General features: G+C 42.0%; 1 protein-coding gene across 1 annotated transcript in view; it reads left to right on the top strand.

The window, feature by feature from the left end:
• The first annotated feature begins 11,337 nt into the window (after positions 1-11,337).
• The window catches only part of JAM2 (junctional adhesion molecule 2), a 36,982-nt gene continuing 20,355 nt past the window's right edge, over positions 11,338-27,964 (top strand). Inside the window, exon 1 of the mRNA XM_054655071.2 lies at positions 11,338-11,626. Within this exon, the coding sequence (XP_054511046.1) occupies positions 11,572-11,626 (55 nt within the window). The 5' untranslated portion in view covers positions 11,338-11,571. The remainder of the gene's footprint in view (positions 11,627-27,964) is intronic.

The following is a 27,964-nucleotide window of genomic DNA, read 5'->3' as shown; positions in this document are numbered from 1 at the left end:
CTCTGCTGGTCAGAGTGACCCCGAGATGCCTCTTCAACCTCCCCCTTAGAAAGTCTCTTTTCCCAGCCCAGCAGTCGAAGAAGGAGTCAGAACTCTTCTATTCTTGTTCTCAAGGTTGTTTATTGTTTCTTATCTATAAGATTCTTTCTCCGACCCACCGAGGTCTGTCTGGCAGGTTGGGTTGAGGCACACTGACCGCCTTCAGGGCAGTGTTACCTTTTTATACTAAAAACTACATGTACACTATTTACAGTAACTTCCCAATACCTATCACCTACGTTAGACAGTGAGTTTCTACTCTAAACCAATCTAAAAATGCCAACATCACCCAGAAGATGGAGGCTAAGAAGAAGGAAAAAGGACAAGGTGCGCCCAAATTCCTCCATCTTGGGACCCTGAGCCCCTATTCTAAAAACCTCAAAAATCTATTTTTTACCCCGTGACAAACTAACTATTATTCTACTTAAACTTTCTTGACTTGTAATTTTTCATATAAAGGTTGGTAATTGTTTTTTCCAAGGGCTAGATCAAAGGCACAGGGGTCTTGGGCTCTGTGCCAAGGTCTCTGAGCACCCCCAGGCAAGGGCTCGAGCCCTCCAGGGCAGCCAGAGGAATTTCCTGGGTTCCAACACCCTGCAGCAGGGGCTGCCCAGCCCAGCATGGCCGAGACAAGGGCCGGGCCAGCCATGTCACCTCTTTGCTGGCTGGGAGAGAGAAGAGAAAGTTCACGGGTTTCTTTCATCTTTAACATGTGTTTGTCACAGGGGCATGTACAGCTTTCCAGTGGTTCAACAGATTGTCAATTCCCAAAGTCAACCACTAGTTAATTTTCTATCAGACACGAAAGAAGCTGCCAGCAGCCTCTCCCAAAACATCACTTCCATGATGCAAAACCAACAGAGAAGCAGAGCAGGGGAGCTACAGTGGAGCACCCCTGTATTTTTATGTGAGAAGATACCAGAAGCTTTCCTGGTGTCCAACAGAGCCAGCTGGATCTAAGGCAGTCCCACTGCTGGCCAAAATTAAGTACCACATCAGTGATAGTGGTACTGCTCAGGGATAACAGATTTAAGGAGGGAAAAGAGTTACTCTTCAGCAGCAATTGTAGGCAGATAAGGAAGGACTGAGAATGTGTGAGAGGAACAGCCCTGTGGACATCAAGGACTCCCGGTGCCAGAGCAGAGGTTCCACTGCCCACCCTGGAAAAGTGTGGGTCCTCCTCATGAGGAGCAAGCAGCAGCAGAGACAATGTGTGACAGACTGACTGTAGCCCTCATTCACCATCTTCCTGCACCACTGAGGAGGATAGGAGGTAAAGTTGGGAAATCAGGAGTAAAGTTGAACCCAGGGAAGAAGGGAGAGATGAGGGAAGACTTGTTTTTACTTCTCAGTTCCTACTCTGATTTGTCAATAAATTAAATGAACTTTCCTCAGTTTTGTCTGGTTTGCTGGTGATGGTCATTTGTGAGTGATCTCTCAACCCTCAAGCCTTTCACTGTATTTTCTCTTTCCTATCCAGCTGGGGAGGGGAGTGATAGTGGTTTGGGAAGCACTTGGTGTCCAGCCAAGGCCAACCCCTCACACCTCCCAGCTGTCCCTCCTCCCCAAAAGATTGAATGCCAGTAGCAACTAGCTGCTACCCAAGTAGGAAAACCATGGTTCACATAAAAAAAAAAATAAATTTATGAGATAACTGAAGAGTTCAATTTGGTGCTTTATAGTTTAGCTGATGATGGTCTTCATTGCAATCCTCAGCTGGCAATGATATAAGTAGCCATCATGAAGCCAATGTCAGACAGTGACACTGAATTAGTGCCATTAAGAGCTAAAGCATGTAATTAAACTCAGCATCAAAAAAAAAAAAATAAAAGATATGGCATTTGCCACTGTAGAAACACATCTGTGGAGCAGTGGGACAGCTGGGTCCCCTTGGTTTGGTACCTGGCACTGGCTTTCCTCTTTACCTGGGCTCTCATCCATAAAACCAGGGGTGTGAGTAAGGTACCTATTTATGCCCTTGGCTACATTATTTGATAGGTTAAGAATTTCAGCAACTCAGTCATCTTGCTTCCTCATTTTTAAAATGAGTTAAATACAAGTTACATAGAATGTAACATAGAAGTTACACAGAATTGTGTAAATACAGCTCAACTACACCATTTCTCCTATTAACTCAAGGAATCATATGCAGTCAATGATCACATGACAAATCATTTTGGTTTAAATGGTTAAAAAACCGTAAGCGAAACAAGATTACTAGAGTAGGGTATAAAAAGAACACTTTTATTCTAGAAGTAGATAATTCAGAATGTTCAGAGAATGAGAGACAGAACCAACTCTGTTCTGTCACTTTGAGGGAGTATTGACTGACAGGAGTAAAGTCCTACTTAATACTGCACACTTTATCATACATATCCATATTAAACTGGCACTTCCTAATCTCTAAACCTTCTTTTGTACAAGTATTTGCAACTTTTTATTCAGCTGAATCTTCAGAAAAAATGATGATAGGATATCTGCTCTGTCCTTTTACTTGTTTGGTGTAGCTCTGGAAGCACAATGTATATTTTTAAAAATCTGGGATTTGTAACACACTGAAGACTACAGAGAGGAGCAAGGTTATCTGCCTTTTGGTAACCCTCAGCCAACAGAATGACAGTGCAAAGCTGTACCACCCAGAGAAAATCAAAATACGTCCAAAAGTGCTGGAAATTTCACCCAGGATTCATTGAGAGCAGCTTTGTGTAGAAGGACTTAGGGGTGATGATTGATGAAAAACTGAACATGAGCCAGTAGTGAGTGCTCATAGCCCAGAAAGCCAATTGTGTCCTGGGCTGCATCCAAAGGAGCCTGGGCAGCCCACCCTCAATGCCTAAAGAAAAACAAAGAAGAGATCACTCAACAGAACTCTCCAAGAATAATTACATTCTACCAGTCTTCATAAAGCCCTTTAAATTTCAGGAAAACCATGTCTATTATTTTATAATGGTCAGAAAGTATGAGGTTTCCCTCTGAAGCAACAGGAACCCTGCAATTGCTCTTATGCCGTGGTATGTGACCCAACAGAAGTGTGTAAGCAACAAACCATGACTGTTTGTCAGCCTCATAGTCCCAAAGGCAGATCTGAGCTCACTTAAAATTACTTCAGAAGTAAAATTGGCTTAAAAATTCCTGAGCCTCCCTTTGCCATTCTTGGCTGTTTCTCTCTGCTCATCCTCTAGGTAAACAACTGTAGCAGCACTGTACAAGGCACTGAACACAAGGTCGCTGAAGTGATACAATTTGCAGGATGAGTACTGCTGAGAGATAATGTTTTATTCATATGATTAACATTATTTCTTATACTAATTTTCATGCACAAGCAAAGTGAGAGCAGTAATCCATGGCCAGAAGCAGCAACAGCCTTGTAAGACAACATGCAGTGTAACTACATCTTAAGAGGTGTATTCTTCATAACACAATAGAATTATAGAATCATGGAATCACTGAAGTTGGAAAAGACCTCCAAGACCATCAAGTCCAATCTTTAACTGAATACCACCACGTCTACTAAACTGTATGACAAAGTACCACATCTGCTTATTTTCTGAACACTTCCACCACTTCCCTGTGCAGCCTGTTTCAATGCTTTACAACCCTTTCTGTGACAAAATTTTTCCTAATATCCAACTTGAACCTCCCCTGGCATGACTTAAGACCATTTTCTCCTATCCTATCACTTGTTACCTGGGAGTAGAGACCAGCCTGGCTACACTGTCCTGGGAGGTAGCTGTAGGGAATGATAAGATCTCCCCTCAGCCTTCTTTTCTCCAGGCCAAACAACTCCAGGTTCCTCAGCCTCCCCTCATCAGACTTGAGCTCCAGATCCTTCCCCAGCTTCATTGCCCTTCTGGACATGGTCCAGCACATCAATGTCCTTCCTGAATTAAGGGGCCCAGAGCTGAACACAGGTTTCGAGATGTGGCCTTACCAGTGCTGAGTGCAGGTGTCAGGTCCGGCTGTCTGTCTCTGCCCCGACACGGGTAGAGTGGTTCTTTGGTGGGCGCGATGCAAAGGACGAGTCTGGACTCTTCAGCTTTCGGTCTTCAGGTTGTTTATTATTTCTTATCTACAAAATTTTTCTGTCTGCCCAACAGAGGTCTGATCTGCAAGCAGTCACAGGCACTCACTGACCACCCACGGGGCGGTCATGTCTTTTTATACTAAAACCTACGTATACAATATTTACCTTTATTTCCCAATGCTTTTCGCCCATGTTAGCAAGTGCACCTTCACCATAAACCAATCTCTAAGTGCCAACATCATCACAGGAGATGGAGGACAAGAAGAAGAAAGAAGAAGGACAAGACACGCCCTGATCCCTCCATCTTGTCTCCATAACCCCCCTGTACCAAAAACCTTAAAGTCTATATCTCACCCTCTAAATGTGTCTCTTTTACACCTTTTACTCTAAAGTGATTCTCTTGTCCTCAGACTCTTGTTACTTCTGTGGATGGATCAAAATCAAGCCACCAAACACTCTTGGCAACATTCCAGGGTTTTCGAGACCCCCAAGGGTTCTCCTGGCATCTCTGGACATCGGGAACGATGTGCTGAGATCCCACATGCAGGGAATGGTTGCTGCCCTGGTCCCACTGGCCATACTTTTTCTGACACAAGCCAGGCGCCATTGGCTTTCTTGGCCACCAGGGCATGTGCTGCTGGCTCACGTTCAGCTGCTGTAACCAGCACCCCCAGGTCCTTTTCCTGCTCTCCAGTCATTCTGCCCTAGCCTGTCCTGCAGGGTGTTGTTGTGGCCCAAGGGAAGAGCCTGGCTGAACCTCAGACAAATGGCCTCAGCCCATTGATCTAGCCTGTCCTGCTTCCTCTTGCAGACCCTTCCCGCCCTCCAGAAAATCGACATTCCCACCCAATGGTGGGAATCTGCAAGTGACTGGGGATGCACTCCATCCCCTCGTCCAGATCATTACAAAGATATGAAACAGGGTTGTCCCCAATATTGAGCACTGGGGACACCCCTGGTGACCAATTGCCAACTGGATTTAACAGCACTCACCAGAACTCTGGGCTCTGCCATCCAGGCATTCTTTGACCTAGTGAGCAGTAAAGCATTATGAACAGTGTGGCAAAATAATTCTGAATTCTCCACCAGCAGCATTGTGGCTAAAGCATTGTCCACTGTTGTTTAGGCTGAATTGTGTCCAACAGTGCCATCCTATGTGATGGATCTTTTTTGGAAATGTACCTTTAATTGCTACTGAGCTGCCTACTCAGTGGCAGTAATCTTGCAAGTTCAGTTAAAAAAAAAAAAAAAAAAAAAGAAAAAGGCATTGATTCTGTACTTTGCAAGTCCAAGATAAAATCATACAAGACATTCCAGAAAATGAAGGTGGGCTGTAGAGGGTTTCACTGAAAAACACTACTGAGAACAAGTAATTTGTATTGCTCTTTACTTGTTCTACCCTCACATTTTGTGGCCTTCTTGGTGGAAGTTTGGCAGTCCCATTAGGTATGAAATATTTTAACAGTCTAATAGCAATACAGTGTTCTATCACTACTCTAGTCCATTGCATTACAGCCAGGCAACTAATCCATGACATGCTCTGTCTTTAAACAGCCATCAATGACAGCTTGGGGAAAAAAAAAAGTATCTGAAAATATTTTTTTACTTCTTGTCTCAAAAATATACTTGCTCAGTTTTTAGTTTCAAATTACAAAACAACCAGATAATCTGTCAGATAAATCAGTTTTTTTCCCCCCAGATGTGAGTTAAAACAATTCACATGAAGCAGCTATAAAAAGTAATAAAAAGCCACTCAAAAGGAGACAAGGCCTTCTGTAATCAGGGGAGGGGACAGCCATTAAAGCAATACCTCAGGACATTGTAAAAAAAAACAGGGTGGTGATAACTAAAATTGCAAAGGAAAAGAAGTGTCCCTTAAATTGGAAATATTAGCCTGTGAAACACACTTACATATGGCTGCTGATTATTCTTTACACTAAAGGACCAGGCTCTCAAGCTGATGGATTCAATGTACTGCAGCTGGCAGTCAAAGCTGCACAAAAAATGCATAGCACATCAATCAATGGATTTTAGAAAAAATAATTTGTGATACAGATTGCAAAATATGCATATTGGCAATTAAGCTAAATTCAATGGAGTCTGTTTTAGCAGTTTTACAAAATAGTTTTCCATCAACTTGTCCCATAGCTATGCCTGGAATCACATCAGAATGGTCACTTCACAGCTGTGTGCTACTGTATTCAGCATTTATTAGAGCAAATTTACGTGACAACAACTTAGTGTGCTTGGAAAAAAGATGCATACAGAGATCTTATGCACAGGCTATGGCATCAAATTTCAAATGACATCTCTGACCATCTCAAAGATAACATTTCTCTTTTTAGAAATATGAAAAAATCTGTTTCTTCTTCGTTAAATATGGAAAAATATTCAAAGGTGTCTTCTTGATGAAAGCTTGAACCATGTGAGTTCCAATAACAGTAAGCTCTCAACTGTCCATATAAAGAATGATAGGCATGCCTATGCACAGGAAGACTTTTTTTTCTGTCTTTCATTTTCTCCCTTTGTGTCTCCATATTCTACATCTTCCCCACTGCTACTCTAATCATTATCAGGCACAGTTATCCCCAAACTTGCTGGGTTATCTTCTATTATAGATGAACCAAGAGACACTAAAACATTTAAAGAGCAATCATGGTAGGAAAGCACAGGTAGAAAAAGGAGAAGCAGCACAGAACTGCAGTCCTTTATGCTTTGATTGGCATTTCAGTCTGCAAATAAGAGAACAGCTACTCCCAGATCATCAGACATCTATACTACCTGCTTATCAACAGGATAAAAATATGTGCTTTCTTACATGGAATGAGGGTTGTGTTATTTAATCTACTTAAATTCAATGAGTAAACTTGAGATATGCCTGAATGTGACTGACTAGGGAAACATTGTCTTTCATTAAACTTTTTTCTAAAGTTATTTTTAATGGCAGTGCAGGTATGAACATTCATTATCTCTCCTGCAACTATCTTCTAGTCTGGCTTATGTAAGCCATAACAGAGAAGAGATTCCATAGAAATTAGCATCTTACTCTTTGAGGTGCTAATTAAACAGCCAGTTCTCTTCATGTACTACACTGCTTTTGCCCCTCTTCCATGCAGGTTTTCAAGAAGAGGAATCAGTCATCTTCCTTGTTGATGTATAGGTGTTTGAGTATCTACATTGCAACACCTTTGCAACCAAATTTAGCAGTTCTAATTTGTTATACTGATTTTTTGTTGTTGTTATTTTACATCAAAGCTACTCTATAAATCAGCATGCAAATTGTAGAAGAATAAATCTAGGGAGATTTTGTTCCCCCTGCAAAATGAAATATATTTTGAGTGGAGAAATCACCAAAAAGAGGATTGTCTTCATATAACTTCATTTATCTTTATTCATTTTTAGCTTCCTACAGCTAGGAAAGATAAAATGTTTCCCAAGTGAAGAGCCAGAGGCTTATGGTCTTTCACAGAATTTTTACAAATTATTTTTCAAAACAGTTTTCCTGTTAGGTGAGGAGAACAGAACTCTTCGACAGCGTGTCAGGGACTGAAGTGGTTCACACCTTAAACATTGTTCTGAAGGAGTTTTGCCCTTTATAGCAAAAACTGTATAAAGAAGCTACAACCACAGAAGCCCATCCCTCCTTGAAGATGCCTGACTGGAACTTTGCACTGCGAGTTAAGCAGCCTAGATAAGATAAATGCAACATTATGTTCAATCATATCAAGTCTGGGGAGAAACATGAGGGAAATGAATTCATCCACAAGAAAGCCAAACCCAGCTGCTGTGCTGAGAACCATCCCTGGCTGGGTTTGGGGTGGGGGAGACCACAGCCCACAGAGGCCGGGTTTGCACAGACTCCCCCCAGCTGAGGGGTGAGGTGGAGGTCTCAGATGTGTGGTGTAACCCCTGGTCAGAGGCAGTGAACACCCATCCTCCCTCACACAAACCAGCCCAGCTGTGAAACCCCCAACCCCACAGGACACATCCACGGGGCATTCACATGGGAGGCAGCTGAGGGGGTGCCATAATCCATCAAAGATCCTGAAAGTGCATCCCAGAGGCCTGGCACCACCGGACTGCATGGATGCAAAATGATGCAACAGATCCAGAGTCTGCTGGAAGAGACTGCCTCCTTCCAGGGGAGGTACCTGGGCATTCTCAGCTGGCCTGGACTGGGTGTTCATTAATCCATTGGATTCTATGTTTTTCAGGGGGGACCTTCACCACCAAGAAGACCAGCTGGAGAGGATCAACAGAACATCATTGGGATTCACACAGTAGTGATATTTTCTTTCATCTGTGTCTGTCACTCTCTTTCTGTCCCCCCACCTCTTTTCTATTTCTTTCTTTCTCTCTCTCCTTCTCTCTCTCTCTCTCTCATATTTCTGATTAAATAAAACCTGAATTATTGACTTTGGCATATGGTCTTGTTTGCACCTTAATTCAAGCAGAGGCCTCTCTAATTAACTCTAAAAATTGGACCATAACACAGTGATGGTGCAATAATAAAAGAGGTAAACTCATTATTAGAACAGATTATCATCAGCACTTCACATTTGCAATAGAAAGTTTCATTAAAAAGAAGAAGAATTCTATTGCAATGTAAGAATGTAGATTTATCTAAAATATTGCCTAATAAAATAAGGGCAGTCTTTCATTTTATTAATTCCTGGGATTGCTACAAAATATCCAAATCTTGAAATCATGTTGCAGTTACATTCAATTTTTCAAGGCTTTTCTATACAAAGAACTTGTCTGCAACAGCTATCACAAAATAAGATAGCTATTCTTGACTTGCATTTTGTGTGTAGATGTTAATTATAGACTATTTTTATTAGTCTAAAAAGGAGTGTCTGTGGAAACTTATCCAAGAATAACTATTAAACTGAGCATCTCAAATTCTTCCATTTTGGGGTCTAGGCATTATTTAATGAAAACATTTCTACTCCAACTTTAAAAGGTAAAAAATATGGATAGCAGTCTTGTACCCTTCTAACAAAGTACTTAACAGTATTTTTAAGAATACAATTGTTGAGCAAAGTACATGGAGAAAAATTGTATATATTAAATGAACTATATGTATTACAACCACTTTTCCAGTAATTCTGTAAATGCCTTCAAAATATTAACATTTAACTGCTGGTGTTTCCTGTAGTTGTATAAAGCAAGCGGAGAAACCATGATCTAGTTATTGCTGAAATAAAACAAGGGAATGGAAAGAAAATATGACCTGTACTAGAAAAAGTCAGAGGAATGTGGAGGAAGCACTAGGAATTTGCTTCACCTGCAAGAGAAATGAAATAGTGAACAGAGGAAAGGAACTTTAGTCTGACCTCATGCTTGTATAAAACCTTCTCATTTAAATGGATTTACTATAGTATAAGAGCTGTGTTAATGAATCACAGAATTGCAGAAAGCTTTAGGTTGGAAGGGACCTTGAAGTCCATCTCATTCCACCCCCTGCCATGGGCAGGGACACCTTTCATTAGACCAGAGCCCCATCCAGCCTGGCCTTGAACACTTCCAGGGATGAGGCAGCCACAGCTGCTCTGGGCAATCCATGCCATCATGCTCACTGTAAAGAATTTCTTCCATATGTGTAAACCTAAGTTTTCCCTCTTTCAGTTTGAACCCATTATTCCTTGTCCTGTCACTACATTTCCTGATGACAAGTCCCTCTCCTGCCTCCCTTCAGATACTAGAGAGCTGCTGTGAGTTGTCCATGCAACTTTCTCTTTTCTAGGCTGAACAGCCCCAAATCTCTTGGCCTGTATTCACCAGGGAGGTTCTCCAGCCCCCCATCCCCTTGGTGCCTGCTCTGGCCTGGCTCCAGCAGGTCCCTGTCCTTGCTGTGCTGGAGCCCAGAGCTGATGCAGCCCTGCAGGTGGGGTCTCAGCAGAGGGGGCAGAGGGGCAGAATCCCCTCCCTGCCCTGCTGCCCACGGGGCTCTGGATGAGCCCAGCACACGGGGGAGGGGGGAGTTTGGGCTTCCAGCACACACGGCCAGGGCATGTTAGTTTTTCATCAACCATCAGTATTACTAACATCCTATTGCCTATACTTTAATTTTATTCCATACCGCCATTTCTTAACATTCCCCATGTTTATAACTTTTGCAGCAGACTCTTGCCATATTTAAATGTTATATCCAGACAGCATTTCCATCACTGTCTGACTAAATAGTAAAACAGTCCTACCGAAATCAATGAACCTTTGTACTTGCCTAAAGCTATCATGTGTTGGGACACACAAAAAACTCTTCTGTTTTCAATGGGACAGTTTTGATTTTTTTAAATGCATGTCATGATGACAGTAATATATACTGGACTTACATACATACATATATGCATGCAGATTTTTTTAAATAAATATTACTTGTGTTCTGTATACATTTTTTCCACGTGAAAAATAAACTAAGAAGATTTTGCCATGAAGAGCGCTGTGGCATCCTAATTCCTTGTTCTCCATTAAAATAGCTGCTAGAGATTTTATTTATAAATGATCTTTCTTCATTTTGTTGCCCTCTAACAAAATATAGCCGACATTGCTGTTCTGATTACCAAAAAACATACTTGTGATACTTTTCTTGTTATAGAACTGTTTTACATCAGTGGTAATGCATTTTTAAGATGTCATTGGAAACTACTTAGATGCACTATTAACAGTTAAGATGAGTAATTTTCCTTGATTCATAAATTTAAAGGACCATTACACCACTTGTGTACGTAACAAAAAATTCTCCTAGTCTGGTACAAAATAATAACATAATAACAATGTTTTGAAGGTCACCGTGTGACCCATCTGCTGCTGTAGGTGGGATTCTGTACAGAGAGGCACAAGGAGTCACTGTGACTTCTTTCGCCTTAAAACAGCGCCTCGCCTCGCCCTCACATGGCTTGTTTTTTTGTTAGCCGGAATATCCAAATGTTTGTTCCGTGATTTCACCCCGTTATCCCCACTTCCTCCTTGGGGGAAGCCGGAATATCCAAATGTTTGTTCCGTGATTTCACCCCGTTATCCCTACTTCCCTCCTGGGGGGGATTCTCCTGAGGGAAACGCACCAACAGGGACAACGCTCTTCTTTGAGCAATTAAATCTTTTCCTAACGAAAAGTTTATTCTGTTGCAACAAATGTCCTTGAGTTTATAAAGATGTCCCCGCTTAAAAATAAATAAATCAACGAAACTGGGAGAAGAACTGGATCCAACACAGCCCATCAGTGCCCGGGATGCGGGGGCGGCTGAGGAGAGGGATGCTCTCGGCACCGCAGCCCGCCGCGGCTCCCCGCTCCGGCCGGGCGGGCTGGCGGCCAGGGCACATCCCCGCCTCAAGCCCCGGCTCCTGCGCTCCGGGCGGGGAGGCGCCTCCTCGGACACGTTAAAAGTTTGGGGCGGCCCCGGCTCCAGCTCCGGAGGAGGCAGAGCACGGCCGGGCGCTGCGAGAGCTCCGCGGGCGCCGAGCCCCCGGCCCCGGGCACCGCCCCACGCCGCCGCCGCCGCGGGAAGATGGCGAGCCGCAGCCTGCGCCTGCTGCTCCTGCTCTGCCTGCGGCTCCTGAGCTGTAAGTGTCCCTGTCCCGCGGGGATACCGCCGCCTCGGGGGGCTGCCCGACCCGCTGGGCTGCGGGGGGACGGTCCCCGCGGAGTCTCTGTGTGTCTGTATTGAGGGGGATGGCTCCCAGAGGTGCCGCTTCCCTCCTCATCCCGGAGCGAGAGGAGCCAAGCCGCGTCTCCCAAGAACGAAACGCCAGCGAGCGCGTCCCCCGCCACAGCCGGGGCGGTGCGCGCTGATTCTTTCCATGTGTCTTTTTCCATGTTTTCGCGCAGATGTAACCTGTTTAAGGCCGGCCTGGCTAAGTGCGAGTCAGCGGCCGTCTGCCGCCGTGGAAACTTTAGGATGCGGGCAGTATAGTTTGTTTTTCTGGTGGTCTTTGCAAGGTGAATGAACAAGGGGCGGGAGGGCATTTTCTGTTGCCAGCACTGGGTGCTGCATCTTTGGAACAGACTTAAGTTTCCAGTATTTTTATGCTCCTAACTCCTTTAAAACAAAAGGGTACGGTTAGAATAAGTTGAGCAAAGATTCCCCAGCCGGAAAGCATGCATAAATAATAGGAAAAAGACATATGTGCAGCAGGTACCTGCAGAGAACCACTGAATTAACATTACTGTTAGTAGAGCCAGCTGTGATAAGGCTGTGACTTTCAGATCATGTCTTACTGTGCTTCTGTTCTATGCTTTTTGTGTCTCACTGATGTTTGGGGAAAGGGCAGTACAGGAAAATAGTGTTTTGAAAAGACTATGTAGCACTGTCTTCCAATGAAATGACCACCTAGGACCAGCCCAGGGTGGGTTCTCAATCCATTGTAGATGCAGAACATTCATGGTACTGATGCTGGGTATATTTTAAGGTTTACCTTTCATTCCTCCTAACAGAACATTACCTACCAGAAAGCTCCTTGTATGTAAACTCCCTTTTTTTCCCCTGAGTCCTGCAGTCGAGATACTTGAAGTTATGCATGTCTGATAGGTCTTAGGCTTGAATTTTTTTTTTCCTCTTTTTTCTCCGACAAGACCTTATGGAAATGTTGGGCTGTTAAATGAACGGCTAGTGCAGAAATTCTCTTTCACATAGTAACTAATAATAATAATAATAAACATGGCTTTCCTTTTCTTTTTTTAACTTCATTTCTTCTTAATTGCATGATATATCTGAGCAGGTGAAGCTGCTGTGATTTTTTTTGGCGACAGGTTTCAGTGTGTTCAGGCTGCTCAGCCTCCTGGTTAGTTGTCTGTTGGCAGTGCTGGCTTGGACTGCTAAGGAAATGATAGAGCATGCAATACAGTGCATCAAAGTCTGGTGCCTACATTGTTATCAGACTTGGAGGTTTCTTCTTGGTGGGCTTTTTTTTCCCTTCCTGTCCCAATTCCAAAGAAACACTAGGTGGAAAGCAAGTTTACAAGCAAGGTGCTGATAAGGAGTCTTTTTGCGAAGAAAGTGATCGTAGGTGCATGGGTGTGCAAATGCCTATTTGTGGGAGCCAGAGGAAACCCAGGAAGAAATCGAGGCAACCAGAAGTCTGCTGCTGCTCCTGTGTCTGGAGTGTGTTTACATGAGCAATAAGGCTGAGTAATTCAGGTGTCCAAGACAGGCATATGGGCTGAGCAGTGTCCTGTGTGGGACCCATGTGCTCTGGAGATGGTGGGGAATGGGCAGAAACCAGTGAGGGAAAGGAAGGAGTGGTCGATACCTCACAAGCAGCATAGGGCTTGGCCTCTTCTCCCAGGCAACCAGCAACATGGCAAGAGGACACAGCCTCAGGCTGAGTCAGAGGAGGACATCAGGAAGAACATGGAGAAGGTTGTTAAGCATTGGAATGGGCTCTCAGGGAGGTGGTAGGGTCACCATCCCTGGAAGTGTTCAAGAAACAACTGGACATGGCACTCAGTGCCCTGGTCTAGTTGTGAAGGTGGTGATTGGTCAAAGGTTGGACTCAATGATCTTAGAGATCTTTTCCAGCCTAAATGGTTCTGCAATTCTGTGGTTAAATTGTGGAGCAGGTATTGAGAACTTTCTTGGTAGCTGAGCTGCAGAGATCAAAAGCTGTCTAAGTTGGTCACAGGGTATCAGCATAGCCAAGGCAGATGATGTTTGAATTGCTTTTCATTGAGAACTTGCTAAGAAATATTCATGACCTGCAGAAATTGTGGTTTCTGTGAGCTAATCTTCCCTTCCACCTTTAATTTAGGGAAAGTGAGGGAGCTGGGAGTCTTTAATCATGTTCTCTCTCAGCACAAGTTTCTGGAATTGACATCTCAAAGTTGTAAAAGGTGCCACAGCCTAAGACTTGTGAGCTCTGTTGGCAAGACAGAATAGGTACAGAAATTGTTATTAACCATCATGGCTCCATGGGAGGAGATAGTGTGTGCTGACCAAATGGCCTTTCTGAGAAGCATCTAGATGTGATTTTTCTTAATAGTAGTGCATATTGAAATTAGACTTCAGGTGGTGACGCTGGAAGCAAATGCAGTACAATATGTGTGTGTGAGGACAATGCAGAGGCAATAAATAGTAGTCTTACCTAAATATTTCATGGAGCTCACTGGGGTAGTTTGAGCAGTACGTAAGGTGATATTTTGTTTATTTGTTTTGGCTCAAGAAAACCCCACTCCTCATTTCTCAGAAATGTTTCACTCAGATACAGAGATTCTAGACCAAAGAAGTCTTTGGTTTCTTCCCCCCCCCCACCCCCCCCAAGCCTGACAAAAAAATCATAAAGCATGACTGCATTGCTGTAGGAATTGACAGTGGAAGTGTTTAAACTATGCTTTCTTCGCTATATGTGATACACAACGGATGTACTCAAAATTGAGGCTATTGTCAATCCTCAGCCTTTGGTTGAACCCTCTTTGTTTGCTGGATGAGCTTGGTAGGAACTGATTTCTAAATTAGGCCATATTCAGGTGAGATGGGATTTCTTAAATTTCTAAGACTGCGTAGTTTTCTAGTAATATCTGTTCAACATAATGCTATAAAGCAGTCAGCTTGGTTTTGGAGGAGGAGTGGGGGAAGAGGCATCAACTGAATGTTCATTCTCTTGCTGGTTTAGGTGAGAAGCAGTATTTCTTTGCTAAAGGCTGCTCAAGGTTTAGAAGCACGCACAGACTCTTAGACACTACAACATAAGTTGTAGGAAGATAATAAACAGCTAATATATAAACAAACAAATAAAAAAACTAAGTACAAAAAGGCAATGTTTGTTTCTAGTCTTCAGCTTAACATTTTTCATTTATTAATGTGGTGAGACTGCACGAGATACCCATATGCTTCTAAAACTGACACAAATTGACATGGCAGGAAGGACTATTTCTGTCTTTAAAAGGGGTACATTCTTCTCTCTAGCTTATTTAATAACCTTTACTAAATTTCACCCTCTTGCTTAGATCCTCACACTCAGAAGAAGCTGTCTGTGAGTTACTGGTATCTCTCTCAGAAATCATGGCTTTTGCTGCATTTCAAAACAGCAAGTCATGCTGTTTTCCTTAAACCTGGGTGTGCTGCTTAGAAGGGGCTCTGTATTCCTGAGACGGCTCAGCCACAAGTGCTGCTGTTCTGTCTCCCTCCTGTCTCTCTCCAGCAGAGAGGAGGCAGAGAGAGCTCCTCCTTGGTCGCCCCCATGGTATCATTCTTCTAGGCTGCTGGCCCCACAGACTGCTACTGAACGCCCAAAAGAGAAAATGAGGGTGGCTGTCTTCCCTCACTGTATGGAGGGGACAAGAAACATGCCTGGAAATGTTACATCAGGACAATTGCAATTCCTTGTTTCTTTTTTAAGGTGGATGAATGCAAGAGGAGGATTTGCTTTTGTTATTGCTTGGCCTCTGAGGTCCTGTTTTCTCAGCTTTAAAGTTGCAACAATTCTTTGTTCATGTTGTAGGATACATATTTCTGGTAATTGTGAGTATCATAGGGCATCTGGCATTAATAAGGACAGATAAAGCTACCACTGTGATTCACAGATCTAATTGAGCCTGGATGAGGTCTTCCCATTGGCTATTTAACTGAATTACAGAAAGATATTTTTGTGATTATTTCCTGTATTGCACCTGTAATTCCTACTGCAGCCTATTTTGGTAGCTGCCAGGTTCTGCTTCAGAAACTGGCTGATGCCAGTGCAAATGATTTGGTGAGAATACAGAAGTAGCTGAATTTTGACATCATCTTTTCAGTTGATTGATTTAACAGAACACCTGGTTTCATCTTTCATGACCTAGAGCAACCAAACTTGTCTGTGTTCACTGGCTAACTCCAAATGTTATTTGGGGTGTGTGGAGACCTGTTTTTAAAGAACTGAACTAAAAACATTACAGCAGACACTTACCCTTCCTCCAAGGGTGCCCCAGGTGCTTTAATTTCTTCTCAGGTGCTGGTGGTCACTAGGAGGAAGTCTGTAAGACAGAAGTCCTCTTGTGAAGTATGGGAGAATCTTCTTGTACATCTGATATTAAGAAAATTAAGTTTCCTCATAAATTCACAGGAGTAAATAATAGTAGTATTTCTTCTCTGAAGATAGACGGTGACATGCATGTGAACCTTCTGTAGTAGCAGCAAGCAAGCTTCCTTTGTTTGAGGGGGAAGAGATTTGGGTTGGTGGTGCTATTAGAGAGCCAGGAACAGCTAGTAGTATAGTTCTGCAGTTGGCATGTAAAAGTTTCCATCTGGTATGATCTACTTAGAGTCCATCAACACTCAAAATGTAATCCTTGTGCTGGAGCACTTCTGAAGACAATTTCTCCCTGCTCATGGTGAACCCTTTTAGGAACCCTTTTCTAAAGTAAGGCTTAGTGTCATATACTTTCCCTTAGAAATGCTAGAGGTGACTCCAGTACAAATGCTTATGTAAAGGAAGGTTACTTAGAAAATAAATATCTTGTCTATTAAAGCAATTGAAGCAAAGGCAGACATATGTATTTGTCCTTGCAGACTGTTTGACAGGGCCATATGGAATGGCTAAATTCCTTTGAAGTTATATAAGGATATCAGGAAAAACAAAATTTGCATAAAATAGTGTCCTTGGGGATGTGTACAATGAGCTGTCTTACTGCTGTTTTTTCTTGTTTTGCTGTTTCGGTTTTTTTCTCCACCATGTTAACTTTGTGGCAGTTTTGTATATATGTGGGAAAAGAGATGGTTTACAAGTTCTTGCTGTCTAGTTCAGGGGCTAGTTTAGTTCTAGTTCAGTACCACGGGGAGAGCACTTTAATGGAAACTGAGGGAAAGGTTATGTGGAAGCTGTTTATTTTGTTTCAAGTCGTTCCTTCTATTCTGGTTAGCTCACCCCCTCTCCCACCCCACTTTTGTTAAGCTAACTTTGTTACAGTTTTACTTTCTAGCACATCTTCTCCCATCCCCGGTACTTATGAAAGAGCCATCAGTTTCAGCAAAACATTTCTGCCTGTCACATCTTCCTCAAAGCACTGTGATTGTTCTGTAATTCAACTTCAGGAAGCTTAAAGCAAATATTATGGTGTCTTGTAATCAAGACAAATTATTTGTTTCCTTCATCTAAATGGTTGGGTTTTTTTAGAGAATGGAATATGAATTTCAAAGAATGAGACAGCAGATGAGGCTGGAGAAGCATTTGGATGACTGCCATTGCTTGTGCTCACCTGTATTTCCAAAGTCACTTTTTTTCCTGGAGGACTCCAACTGATTTTGTGACCTCTATGCTCACAATATATCATCAAGCACTCAAGTGCTTACATAAAATTTCTTTAACTGGGCAGAAAGTAAGCTTGGCAGCTGAACATCTGCTCCTGTTCATTTGTTGGTTTCTAACACAGTGGGAGGTGGAGGAGCTTTTGGAGAAAGAAGAAGGGGAAAATGGCAATTTCTGAAAAGAGAAAGTAATGTATCACTCGTAGTTGTTGAACCACTAGTAAGTCTGTCAACCTTTCTGGTTAATAAAAATTAAAGCAGGCATCAAATTTCTCCTAAAGATTATTTGCAGGGGAAACATGAAAAAAAATCTGGTACTGAACCTTTTTGAATTATTCCTTTTTAGAAGTTCAAAACTTAGCAGTTTTCAGTAAGAGATGGGAAAATAAAACTTGAATTGAAATAGCTACAGTTTGATTCTGATTGTTTAAAGAGGTACAAAGTGGTGAAATTTGAGCTGGAAAGAACAGACCCTACAAGTATGAAGTTTCAATAGATGTATTTCATTGCTCTTAGGTGGATTAACATCTTAAGGATTGAAAATGCTTTTGACCCCATCCAAACCACTGGATCAGATTCAAAGGAGAACAAAACATATTATTGTCTGGATGAAAAAATGATGCATTATATGTTTTTTGATACTAGATAATTTTAATAAAACAGGCTATATTTGTTGTTCACAAACTTCTAATATACTACTTGGAGGTAATGATGGAAAATTAATGAGAAATTACATTTGCTCAAATTAGTACAATATACAAGCCAAAATTATTGTATCTCAGCCTGCAGAAAGTGCCCAGTATGAACTGGGAGACAATCTTGGGGGTATTATGTGGACTTGTGTATGTTAGAGTTGGACAAGCGTTTGTGTTTGGTGCATTTGTAAAAATATAAGGAAAATATATGCAGTGCGAGAAACAACCTCTCACTTTAAGATTTCAAAGGTTTACTAAACCTTAACAAATACAACAAATGACTGAACAAGGAGAAAGAGCAGTGCTGGGAGCATGGAACTAAACTGCCATGTGCTCACCCACAAAATGGCTGCTCCACCTTTTATACTCCCGGTGTTGCATCAGGTAACCCCGGCCCCTCCCAAAGTCCGTCAGTCACTCTCCTTCTCTGTCCATTGGTGGAGACTCCTTTCTTGCAATTTGATTGAAGGTCAGGTGTTGCCATGCTGTGCCCCACAGCAACAAGCCTGCCCTCCCCCCAAATGCCCTGACTACCAAGGCCATCCTGTGAGAACAATAAAATGGGAGGGGAAAGAGGAGTATGGGGAGAACACATCACAATAACATAACTATACATCAATAAAACTTCTCTTAGCATACACATAATATTCATCCCTTAATTGTGGGAGCTAACCATTGCATTACCCATCTATAACATGCAGAAAAACAGCATTTTAATACCTATTATGTGAGGCAGACAGCAGTTTGCCACTAGAATGCATAGACAGTACTTGTCTCTGGAGGCCCTGTCTCAGAACTGAAGCCTTCTAGTAGCTAGCAAAAATGAGTAAAAAAATGTTGGAAGTTAGGATTTTTTTTTTCTTCTTTCTCTCAGGGAATTTTCTTCCATTTGTTGCCTAAGAGATGATAATGATGATACTTATGAGACAAAAGATGTGGCTGAGAGGAGGAAGAGGGGGAGGGGAAAGGGTGAAGTTGGGTATTTGCAGAAGTTAATGTACTTGTCTCCTATAGCAGTTGTCTTCAGACTCTTGTTTTGGGGGATAAAAAATCATCTGGGGAGGCTCTGTCAACAGGGAATTAGCAATATGTATAGAGACTGACTAAAGATTTTTTTCAGCTCTGCTTTTTCCCTGCCACTGCACACTGTTTCTTATTTCATTTATGTTCCAGTTGTATCTCTAGCTGGGTCGTCAAAACAGGAACAATCCACAAGCAGTTCCTACTCGCTTTCCAGTTGTGTTTAAATTCTTAGCCACCTTTCTAAGGGGTAAGAAGGGAGGGAAAACAGCGCTACAGAGGCTTTGCCCAGTTGCTGAAAGACAGTGGCTTTCTAGCATAAGTAGCTGTTGGGAGGACTGATTTTTGTGAGAGAAGAATGAAGTGATGCCTCTGTAAGCAATTGCATATATTTAAAGTTTATTCAAAGCTTTTGAAAGCTATGTGAACAGAGAAAGAGGAGGGGTACAGCCAGTTCTTTTGTAGTTACTTTCAGGTGCAGAACATGTTTCCTGAGCTAGCTCTGTCATAAGGCACACTATTTAAATAGTATATTCAGTGTAGATATATTAGTAACTTAAGCACTCTCAGTTTTGGAATGGGACTAATCAGTTTTGAAATGGGAAAAGTTTTCTACTGCTTTGTGTTACTGTTAAAGTTGCAATCCTGCATGTGTATGCTGTGTTTGAATCCCCTGTGCTTTTATGGAGCCCTGCTGAAATCTTGCATTTTTGTAAAAAAAAATCTGGTAATTTTAAATTGCCAGTTTTGTTGACTGAAGGGTAGACAGTTCATTCTTAAGTTGCCTCTGCTGTGGGATGGGATACATGTGCTGGGTGGACACATAATCTCCAAGGAAGTTTTATGGCTAAATGGGACAAGAGGCTTTGTTATAAAATTAGACTGTTTAAGTAGAAGAAATGTGTAGACTTGGCTATGAGGAGTTGCATACAAAGAGTTGCATTACATATCTGTGAACTCTGAAGTGGATAATCTTTCCTGTATAAGGGTAATTAGTTTTGTCCTGTAAAGAACCTATTCCGTTTCTGCCCTAAAATAACACCTGATGCTCATAAACAATAAAAACTTACAGGCTTATTTTTCAAAGGTTTTTTCAGCAAAACTGTTGAACTTTGACTGAGTTGGCAATGGGTTTCTCTTTGGGTATTTCTTGGGTAGCAATGTATTATTCAACAAGCCATCTTGTTCCCTTTCTTGATTTCTTGGCCACTCTTAGAACTGCTGATGCTCTGTACCATCCCGTCTCATTGCAATAAGTTGAGCTCTGCAACAACAGTGGGAATAAATCTTTAAATGTGCCTAGATCCTGTTATAAAAACAAAACTGTTCTGTGAATTTAGAGCTGAACTCTGAAGACCTTATTTTGTAATCACAGTATTTATGCTGATGCCTGAATAAGTTTTTCCCAGTATAGTCCTTGGACTGTTCTTCAGTCAAAGTGGTATTATTTTGCCTTAATGTAATCAGGACCAGGGCAATCATTGTCCTCCTGTCCTGGCCACCCCTCAAATCCTGTGTCCAGTTCTGGGCCCTCACTGCAAGAAAGACATGGAAGGGCTGGAGCATGTCCAGAGAAGGGCAACAGAGCTTGGGAAGGGTCTGGAGCACAAGTCTGATGAGGAGCAGCTGAGGGAGCTGGGAATTTCCAGCCTGGAGAAAAGGAGGCTAAGGGAACAACTTCTCAGTCTCCACAATTCCCTGAAAGGAAGGTGTAGCTGGGTGGTGCCATGCTCTTCTCCCAGGGAACAAGTGACAGGACAACAGGAAATGGCCTTGAGTTGTGTCAGGGAACATTCAGGTTGGACATTGGGAAGAAATTCTTCTTGGGAAGTGATCTCAAGCATTGGAATGGGGTGCCCAGGGAGGTGGTGGAGTCCCCACCCCTAGAGGTGTCCAGTGAATGGCTGGACGTGGCACTCAGTGCTCTGGTCTGAGAGACAAGATAGGGATTGGTCACAGGATGGACTTAAGGTTGGAGGTCTTCTCCAACCTTAATGATTCTGTGACTTGTAAAGGAAACTTTAAGCAATAATTGTGTCACCCAAGCTTCTAGAGCATCAATGTGCCATGAGCAGTTGGTTATAAAGGGAATACAGGCAGAAGTAGGCAAAGTACATGACAAAACATTAGCTTAAAGCAGCATATATGCTTATATGGCAGGCATGGCTTAATAAAATATGTTGATCTATTGACTCTAACAGGTATTCTAGAAATGTAATGTTGATTTCTTCTAATCAACCTTCTCCTTCAAGTGTGACAAACATCCTCTGTTTGTTCTAGCTTCTCTAGGCAAGTGTCAGCCTTAATTAGAGTGGCTTCAATCTTGTTCAAATGTGCCAGAAGATGTTTCTATAAAATTTGGTATTAAACAACTAAATTTGATGATAGTATATGTGTTATCGAGGTATTGCAGAAAGCCATTTTAACCACCAGACTTTTAAGCAGGGAAGTTGTGCTGGAGATAGTAGTGATGCAGGGGGCAGAATCCTTAATTACATGTGGTTTACTCTAAAAAAAATCATGGCTTTAAAAAATATTTTTATTGTCTTTTTACAGAATAGCAGGATTGCTGACTTTTTTTTTTATTTTATTTTTGTCTCAGTTTGAGACAATTTAAAGGAGAACACTCTGGAATGAGTTGCCTCCTCTAAAAGGTTCCAACAATTCCTTTCCAGCAATAGAAAATGAATACTAATAGATGAAAATAAAAAAAACGCACAACAGTTTATTAACAAACAGAATGCTCACAAGGAAGGAAAAAGTAAATAACTGCTAGATATCAAACTGTTAGATTTCACCCCCCACACCCTGGAACAAAGACCCAAAATGCCAGAGATTATCTGCTCTCAACATGCAATCCAGGATGGTGTCAGCTTCCACCTTGGGAAGGCAGAAGCTTTCAGGGAGCAGTTCCAGCAGCAGACGGAGGCCCAGTGGCTCATCTGTCACCAGCCTTCTCCCCAGGACAAAGTACAGCAGATCCCAGCAGGTAAAGCAGCTGGGCTGGAGCCTCTCAGTGTGTTTTCTTCCCAGCTCGGCGTGGTTCATGGAGTCTGGCTTGCATCAGAGTAGGGCAGCTCTACTCCTGCTGACACAAGGTCCCTGTCCTGAGACCAGGAGCTGCTCGGTTCACCTTAAGGCAGCCCAAAGGCTGCTACTGCAGCATCTCTGAGCCAAGGAAAGGAAAAGCTTTTTGCCTGGGCCAAAAACCAAACCAGCCCAGCAAAACCCACACTGCACAGAGCCATGAAAATGCTGGGCAGGAGCTTTTAAAAATGCTCATACAAAAGCAAAACTCTTCATCCCCCTGGTCCCCCACACACCAGGTCTTGGGCTAGAGGGTCTTAAGGATATAATACCCATTTTTGGGCACAGACCTGAGGATTGTGGAATACACTATCATAATAAATCACTCTAAGACAATTTTTGTGACAGTGCAACAGCTTAGTGTAAGTACCTGACAAGATCATCAAATCCCATTTTCATAAAGGAGCTAACCACTGAATTGTGAATATTGGCTCATGTACTGAGCTTTCCCTTCTTCTGATGCAAAGCCGCAAGTGTTTAATCAGGGAAACACTTCAGAGGATGTGGCTCCTAAAACATCTTTCCTGTGGAAAGCTGTGATGATCACTGAGTTAAAATTTATGCTTGATTTAAAAATAGATAAGGCATAGAGTTTGTTTATTCCTGCTTCCTGTGTAACTTTCCAGTGTTGTTCTAATGTCTTCTAATCTGAACCTGTATGTTGCTTTGATTGTGTAGATTTTACTGTGATGAAGACTGTAGTGTTTTGTAGTTGGGTTTTTTAATTTTCTTTGTCCCCTTTAAGGAAAACTTGGCATCTCTTATACTGTGACCTATTGTTCCTAGTGCTACCTTCCGGAGGATTTCTTCTAATCAACCTTCTCCTTAGAGTGTGAAAAACATCTTCTGTTTGCTGTAGCTTCTCTTGGTATGTGTTAGCCTTAATGGAATTAGAGTAGCTTGTCTTGTTCAAATATGCCAGAAGATGTTTCTATAAAATATAGTATTAAACAACTAAATTATCTATTAAAGGCCTGTAGAATTAAAGTTAAAAATATGCATTCATACTGTAAGCTACAAAGTTGATTGAAGATACTGGTCATCAAACACAGCTGTTAGTTGCTTCTGCCAGGAAGGGACTATTGAGCAACCTTGGCAATGTAAAAGAACTTGTGCATGAAAATGGGATGAGCAATTTGGCCATTGCATTTGGATTTTAGGAAGGGTTCACAATATTCTTTTAGCTGTGAGAACTGGTAATCATTTTCCCTGCTCGTATTGGCAAAGAACCTGGTCTTTAGTCTGGAGGACAAAAAGCTTACAAACCAAGTTCAGTGCTGTCTAATAGGATGCAGTCCTAAAATTCATGGTTCAAGTGACATTTACACAAGTGAAACCACCACTCCCACCCCCAGTTACTGGAAACACCTCAGAAGTCCTAAATTCACAAAGCATTGCACAAGACCCTTGCTGAGTATTTAGAGAGCAGCCTACCAGTGTTAGAAGGACCCTTTTTTTTCTTTTAAATGGGCATGTTAAATAGAATGAAGTCACAGTAGTGTGTCCCAAAGTCAGAAAAATTGAATGAGATTTGAACAAGGCATATTTGAACAAGGGCATGTGTAACGCCCTTTTAAAAACTCACCTCAAGGAGTTACACACATTGCATATAGGAGTATATTCTAGGTCAGTGTTTGCTTCAGAGAGAATGGGGCTTTAAAAAATTTGAAATTATTTCAGATGTTTTATCTCCTTCATTGGTGGAACACAGTAGGATATAATGTGGCAATGCTGACTTGGTCATTATACTTTGCTGCAAAGAGACATTTGTCTGTAGTTAGACAAATTAGCTATCCTGCCTGCTATTTGAGATGTTTGCTGTGCACAATTCTGGTTAGTTAGCTACTCCTATACCTTTAGAAGCCAGAACTTAATACAGTGTTGTATGTATTCATCCTCTTGTTATGTGTGTTTTGTAGAAATATTGAGATTAATCAAAAAGGTGTTGAGAAGTTCCATTTGAGAGGGACTGAGGATGGCAGACAGGTTGAAACTGGATGATCTTTAAGGTTTTTTCCAACCCAAATCATTATATGATTCTGTGATGCCCAAGAAATTTGGTTCCAGCTTAAATTAATTGGACTAACTACAGGATGAGACACCTCCTCACTTTACCAATGTATTTACTTAGAACAATTTTAAATTATACTGTCAAGGTGTTCCTCCTAAATATCTGGAAACATGCTCCAATAGTAAGGGAACTTGTCTGACTTCACTTGTTCTGAATGGGCAAGGACTCCAATTTCATATGGAGTATACTGGAATTGAAAGTAATACTGGTTGATACAGTTTGAAAGTAAACAAAATCTGTTTTCAGGATTTTAAGATAAATAATGGGGGTATTTATAGGTTTATAAATGAGGTGACTTCATGAAAGTGTTTATTCTTTCCACATTGTTTGGCAATTCCAGCAAAAGTCACTTAAAGGTTATAGGAGACTTCAGAGAACTTTATCGCAAATTGGGGGCCAGAATGGTTGTGTTCATTTGGGGAGTGGTGGGGTATTGTTTGTTTCTTCTGGTTTTCCAACTCTCTTGTGTTTCAGAGCTGATTTTGCTGTTGATGTAAATCAGTCTTGGTACTGTTGACTTCAGAGGAACACACTGGTTTGCAAGCTTTATTTTGCACATTTAATAACATTATGCAGTTTCACCAGGTGTTTGTACAGGGAAGTGTTTCTGCTGGATTGTTACCCCCTAGAAATGCAAAAGGAAATCTGTTTGTTCAGCTTCAGCTTTGCACTGTTTGATATGAGGGGGGTGGGACAGGAGTGGTAAGGGGCTTATACACCAGTGGCCTATTCACACGGTCTTTTGAAAAATGGTGGCACTAGACACATGTTCTCAGCATCTTGATGCATCTTAAAATAAGCAAGAGCTGAAGCAGCTATAGGCTCTCACTGCATTTACAAGCTGTCTTTGAGCTGCCAATGAGTTGCTGTGGAAACCATTGCTGGGCAGGACCAGGAGATGGCTGGAAAATAGGCCTTTTCTGAGAGCCTGACTAGTTTAAATCCCCATCCCCCATTTGCAGAAGCTCCCTCTGAATTGCCATGGAGACAAGAGGAGTACTGGTGTTTTGAGACTTGGAAAAGTGCAAGCTATAAATATTTATTTGGCTAACAGCATATGCTTTCTGTGGTGTCTCTCTGTTGGAATAAACTCCATGCTACATTGAACCTTTGCAAGTTGCGCATTCTGTGCATTCAAACCCTTCCTCTCTTCTGTGTGAGTAGAAAAGAAGGAAGCAATATAAACATTGAAGGGAATTGAATTTTACATTTTGATTATTAATTATAAAACATTAAATTATAATTTTTCCTCAGTATTTCCCCCTCTCATGCAGTACTCATTCAGTGTCAGGGACTACTGAAAGCACTTAGGAGGCTGTTGAGTTTATCTAAAATTGTTGTACCTCTGTGTTCAGTTTTTCAGAAAGGCTGACCTAAATAATCTCTTGCTTTCTTGCCCTGTGCCACTTGACTTTTTTTCCCTTCCACTTTCTTCTCTACAAGCACTTCAAGTTTTTTGTTTCCAGAGCCAACTGTCCTTGGGGCTCTGAAATGAAATTAACCTTAAATTCTTAGGAATCCCACTGATAACATCAGATAATTGGCTCTGAAAACTTCAAAAGTCTTAACAAAAGTCTTTTGTTAAGTTACTTTTACTTTAAAGTTTTTTTCCTTTTTTTTTTTTTTTTTCCTTAACTTGAAAACTAAGACACCATGAGGGGTGTGCTGGCTTTCCAGATTTCACTTAACAGTCCCCACAAAGCTGAGGATTAAGGTAACTGAGTGACTGAAATTGAGTTTCTTTTCCCTATTTTCCCCCTAGTGATGTGGGATAACTTCCTCTTTCAAAGTTTGAGGTCTTAATGCTGTGTTTATGTTGTTAACTTAATCACAGGGTCGGATGGTTTGGATTGAAAGGACCTTGATGGAGACTGAAATGTTATGGTTTATGGCTTAAACATCTTTATGAAGGACTTTTGCCTATTACACCAAGGCAGGGAAGGAGGAGAGGTTTGGGTGTGTGGCATGGCCTCTGGCCAGATGCAGTGAACACCCATCCTCCCCCGGGCAGACTGGCCCAGCTCTGGGGCCTCCCACCCCTGGAAGGCCACATCTGTGTCAGGGACAGCTGAGGGGGTGTCATGGCTCAACAAAGGCCCCCCACCAAAGGGGTCCCCAGACCCTGCACTGCAGGTGATCCCACATGATGTAACAGATCTGCAGTCTTGCAAGGGACAGTGTCAAACTTGGCCCCCGCCGGGAGGTACCTGTGTGTTCCCACCTGCCCAAATGTATAATTATCCATTGGATTCTACACTTTTTGGTGGGGGACACTCACCACCAAGGAGACCAGATGGAGGGAAGCAGTGAGATGTTCTGGGCCCCTCAGTTTGGGAAGGACCTTGAGATGCTTGAGCACGTCCAGAGGAGGCAACGAGGCTGGTGAGGGGCTGGGAACACAAACCCTGTGAGAAGGGACTGAGGGAGCTGGGGGTGTTCAGCCTGGAGAAAAGGAGACTCAGGGGTGACCTTATCACTCTCTACAACCTCCTGAAAGGTGGCTGTAGCCAGGTGGGCTTGGTCTCTTTCTCCAGGCAGCGACTGACAGAACAAGAGGTCACAGTCTCAAGCTGCATCACGGGAAGTGTAGGTTGGATATTAGGAAAACGTTTTTCACAGAAATAGTGATAAAGTACTGGAATGGCCTGCCTGGGGAGGTGGTGGAATTACCATCCCTGGATGTGTTTTTAAACAAAGATTGGATGTGGCACTCAGTGCCATGGTTTAGTTGAGATGTTGGGGCATGGGTTGGACTCGATGATCTTCAAGGTCTCTTCCAGCCTAGTCATTCTGTGAATCCTGTGAGGCATGGCAAGAAGGGAGCCAAAACAGGTGTGCTTAAAAATGGCATGACAATGGCAAAACTCCAGCTATCATTTGAGTGCCTTGTGGTGGGTAGTTCCATGGCTGAGAAGTTTGCATCAGCACCTAATCGTGTAGCTGAGGCTTTACCCTGAAGTGGTCACGTCTGAAGGATGCTAACACCAAACAGATGTCTGGTTTCCTATTCTCTTTCAGGGACTTCAGGAGGAGAATTGGCTTTATTCTTGAGATGCTGGACTTCCTAAATTTACAGTATCCTCAGAAACCCTTTGTTAAACTTTGCTTTAGACCACCTGTTGTTTAGAACTTGGCAAAACAAATGCAAGACTGTTTTTTCTCTTGTACTTATAACTTTGTTTTGATTCTGTTCTCATGTAATTTCTTCCAGGCACACTGTTTCTTTTGATTTGATTTGACTAATATGTTTTTCCTTAATGATCCGTCTAGCTGGTAGTTTCAGTTTACAGCTGTGAGCCTTTATCAAGTGGAAAGTGTGTTTTTTTGGAGTTCACTTCTAAACAAACATAGCTACTGATATGTAAAAGCAGCTTTTTTTTCTTTTTTTCTTTTTTTTTTTTTCTAGTCTTTAAGCAGCCTGAATAAAAGGTTTACTGGTACAGTAATATGTCATCTTTTCACTATTGCTCTTTATATGGTGAATTAAAATCCAAAGCTGAAGACTTGGATTCTGAATATTTGACACAGACATGTCTCAAAGGATGTCTGAGCGGAGAGATGCTCTAACTTTAAGGACCTGTCCTATCTTTCTGCTTGATCAGAATATATAATGGTTTTAATATGGTCAGCTGTCTCTGCACTGCCTTACATTACTGTTTGAACTCTACAGCTTCTTGAAAAGGGTAGTGTATATGTGTGGTTTGTGTATGTGAGGAGGAGGGCTGTGTGTATGTTGAATTTCTTTCTCTCCCTTTCTCCCCCTCTTTCTCATATTTTCTACTTAATTGTATTGTATAATAGAATCTTCATG

Source organism: Agelaius phoeniceus, chromosome 2 (genome assembly GCF_051311805.1).
Source record: "Agelaius phoeniceus isolate bAgePho1 chromosome 2, bAgePho1.hap1, whole genome shotgun sequence".
NCBI classification, from domain to species: Eukaryota; Metazoa; Chordata; class Aves; order Passeriformes; family Icteridae; genus Agelaius; species Agelaius phoeniceus.
This window is presented reverse-complemented; position numbering and strand designations above follow the sequence as displayed.